The 3,751-nt window shown below is 50.5% G+C and overlaps 1 protein-coding gene across 1 annotated transcript; it reads right to left on the reverse strand.

Moving 5' to 3' along the window:
* Window positions 1-1,737: 1,737 nt before the first annotated feature.
* Window positions 1,738-3,160, reverse strand: LOC119318619 (aquaporin PIP1-5-like). The gene is made up of 3 exons (XM_037593196.1): window positions 2,463-3,160; window positions 2,193-2,333; window positions 1,738-2,066 (listed from the first exon to the last, which is right to left on the reverse strand). Exons 1-3 carry the CDS (start codon window positions 3,102-3,104, stop codon window positions 1,971-1,973), a joined length of 879 nt encoding a protein of 292 aa, XP_037449093.1. The 5' UTR covers window positions 3,105-3,160; the 3' UTR covers window positions 1,738-1,970.
* Between the last annotated feature and the right edge of the window lie 591 nt (window positions 3,161-3,751).

Here is a 3,751-nt window from a genome sequence, read left to right on the forward strand (position 1 = left end):
CAGGTGGGTGTGAAGGATTTTCTTGTCAGAGTAAGACCGCATATTCCCACAATTAGGGCATGGACAACACATAAAACCATTCTGCTTGTTTGCCTCAGCCACTTCGAGAAAATTATGCAGGCCCTTAATGTACTCAAAGGTGTGTCTGTCACCGTACATCCATTGCCAGTTCATCTGCGTGCATTACATATAATTATGTGTGTCAAAAGTAAGAAAATTGGACAAGTATGTATCTAAAGTAAGATTTTTTTCTTTCAGAAAGAAGATAAGAACAAGAGGCTCACCACGGTGGTGCCGGCGACGAGATCGGCGCGGGCGATCGACGATGGTGAAGACAAGGACGGGGAGTGATGGACCGCTAAATCTAGACAAATCTCGGAAAAAATGAAGCTCGGAGGTCGAGCTTCGAGAGGAGAAAGCTTAACTAATGTGGCTCGGACATTTCATCGAACACCTCACGCGCATAGGAAGTGAGCTAGAGCACCCAATGCCCTCCCCCTCACCGGCCAGCAAAAAACAGACCAGTATGGAGTACTCTGCTCGCCGGCGATGGGGTATATATAGGCAACTCATTGGTCCTGGTTCGTGGCTGGAACCGGGACTAAAGGCCATCCTTCTGTCCCGGTTCCTGCCACGAACCGGGACCAATGGTTGTGGGCCAGGAGCGAGGCCCATTGGTCACGGTTCGTGCCAAGAACCGGGACAAATGGGCCCAGACGAACCGGGACCAATGCCCACGAGGCCCTGGCCGGCCCCCTGGGCTCACGAACCGGGACAAATGCCTCCATTGGTCCCAGTTCATGGCAGAACCGGGACTAATGGGCTGGCCAGGCCCAAACGAAAGCCCCTTTTTCTACTAGTGTTCTTACCCTTCTTCTTGAAGATGGTATTCTTGACCGCGTTCTTTTCTTGAACCATTGTAAGTTGTTCTGCACCACATTGGTACTAGAAGTTCCCTTGACACCTTTGAAGTGTGAGTACTTTGCTCTTGAATTCTCTTCAACACTCAGATGATTGATGACAATCCCAACCGAGTATTCACGTCTCTGGTGCTTTAGAGAAGTAGCAAAGCTCCTCCAAGAAAGAGAGTTTCACAATTATGCATCATGCGACAAACTTTTTCGATAACTCACACTTAAGAAGTTCAAACTCCTTAGCGATGCATTTTATTTCACAAGTCTAATCTAGAACAAAATGATTATCCATTTTGTAGTCATAAAACTGATCCATGGAATACAACTCGCTCCCAACATCGGTTGAGCCAAATTTAGCCTAGAGCGCATCCCACAAGTCCTTGTCAACCCGCACATGTACGTATGTGTCAACTAGCTTGTCTCCAATCATGCTTAGAACGGATCCCACAAAGATGGTGGTGGTCTCCCTGAACACCGTCTTCTGGCGAGGAGTAATCGTTCTGTCGGGACTGCCACCAACGACCGAGACATATTCATCATGGTGAGCCACTAGACAGTTTTAGTCTGCCAACACTTACAGTGACCATCGGTAAACGGGTTCGGGTTTATTGTAGTAGCAAAGCCTTGAATCTGAAATTTCCTATAAACATAATGTTTTTGGATTGTTGGGTATATATATTAGCAATTTTGGTCTCAACTCTCCATATGCAATATAGCAACTGCGAATGTGACGACTCTGCTAGAGTTGCTCTTATATTATGATCTCAACTCTCCTTCAAAATCAGGTTGGTACTAAATTTCTCACCATGTTATAAACCCCACATAGACCTTTAAGATTTTCAGGAATTATTCCTTGTATGGGCATAAAGCCCTCTGCAATCCACACATTTTACATCTATTTTACCGTGCTTTGCAAATTTGCACCGGAAAGCGTGACCGAAAAGCTTCCAAAACTAGAAAATAAGCTATATAATGAAAAATACATTTCAAGAGCAAGGAGAGAATACAACAAAAATACAGAAAACTCCATCCACAGTTGGCAGATTGATTGGTCCACTAGTCGCGGCTCTTGAAGGGGATGGCCCTGATCACCACCACGTGGTAGATGGCCGCCAGCGCCGCGCCGATGAACGGGCCAACCCAGAAGATCCACTGCACAATTTCAATCAGATTGTGCCGATGAGATTAGTAACCTGGTCGCGGCTCGTGAACATAATCATCATCAAGCTTAACGCGATCGAGCTGCTAATAATGGTTGAGGGTGTTGTTTCTACTTACGTGGTCGTCCCACGCCTGCTTCTTGTTGTAGATGATGGCGGCGCCCAGGGACCTCGCCGGGTTGATGCCGGTCCCCGTGATGGGGATCGTCGCCAGGTGCACCAGGAATACCGCGAACCCAATCGGAAGCGGCGCCAAAATCTGCATGTTTCCCACCAGTTTTGATTAGTTTCACATCACCTGATCATCAGTCAGTCCAAACCAAGCACCCAGGGTGGCCGCCGCCGGCAGGCCGGTGCACTGTAACTATAATTCTACAGGAGTACTTACGGGGACGTGGGAGTCTCTGGCGCTGCGCTTGGCGTCGGTGGCGGAGAAGACGGTGTACACCAGCACGAACGTGCCGACGATCTCGGCGCCCAACCCATCCCCCTTGGTGTACCCGGGCGCGACGGAGTTGGCGCCGCCGCCGTTGCCCTGGTACAGCGTGGTCTGGAACCCCTTGACCACGCCGGCGCCACATATGGCCCCGAGGCACTGCATAACCATGTAGAAGACGGCCCTGGTGAGCGACAGCTTCCTGGCCAGGAACAGCCCGAAGGTGACCGCGGGGTTGATGTGGCCGCCGGAGATGCCGGCGGTGCAGTAGACGAGCACGAAGATCATGCCGCCGAAGCTCCATGCGATGCCCTGGATGCCGACGGTGCCGCACTTGGACCCGGACGGGTTGCCCACCACGCCCATCACGGTGAGCACCGAGATGTAGAGGAAGAGGAAGGTGGCCAGGAACTCGGCGATGCCGGCCCGGTAGAAGGACCAGGAGGTGAGCTCCTCCGCCTCGAAGAGGGGCGCCGGGGGCGGCTCCTTGTAGTCCTTCTCGTCCGCGCCGCCGCCCTGCGCCGCCGTGCCGATGGGCTGGCGCTCCGAGTAGCGGTTCGCGCCCAGGCGCACGTCCTCCTCCTTGCCCTCCATTGCTGCCGCTCGAGCTTGGCTTGGTTGCTAGGCGGAGGAGAAGATGGGTGCGTGAGAGAGATAGAGAGATGAGGAATGTGAGTGGGTTTGGAGTGCCTCTTATAGAGAGGGCCAATCATGGCCGCTTTCTCCTCTGCATGGTGTGTTGTGTGTGTATGTGATGATAATGTTTTTTTTTTTCGTTGGTTTATTTTTTGCTGCCCATTGTTGATTAGTGGATGATGATGATGATTGAGAGAGGTTTGGTTTCTTGATTAGTGGCCTGGTGACAGTGCTTAGTGTTATTTCTCTTAATTGACCTATGCAATGTTTGACAGTGCTCTGGGTGTGTCATCTCACCTCACCTGTCATGGAGTGGCGGACCTTGTGGTATTGAATGGCTTAGTCAGCGATTGTTAATTAGCAGGTACTAGTAGTTTAGATACATGATAAGATAGGGCTAATAATGTGTAGGCTTAATTTATGTGCATAAAACTATTGCATTATGAGGGCAGAAATAATGTAGTGCCCTTTCTGTTCTTGTTGTTGTTAGTTGGTAGAGACAGACAGAGTGGTCAGTTTCGGAGCTCGTCCTGCTGGCTGTCTCCAGCATCTTCAGATCATCCCTTCCTTCATCGACCAATCAATCATAGGCATGAGCCAGCCGC

The sequence above is a fragment of the Triticum dicoccoides genome, chromosome 6A (genome assembly GCF_002162155.2).
Source record: "Triticum dicoccoides isolate Atlit2015 ecotype Zavitan chromosome 6A, WEW_v2.0, whole genome shotgun sequence".
In the NCBI taxonomy this organism is placed as follows: Eukaryota; Viridiplantae; Streptophyta; class Magnoliopsida; order Poales; family Poaceae; genus Triticum; species Triticum dicoccoides.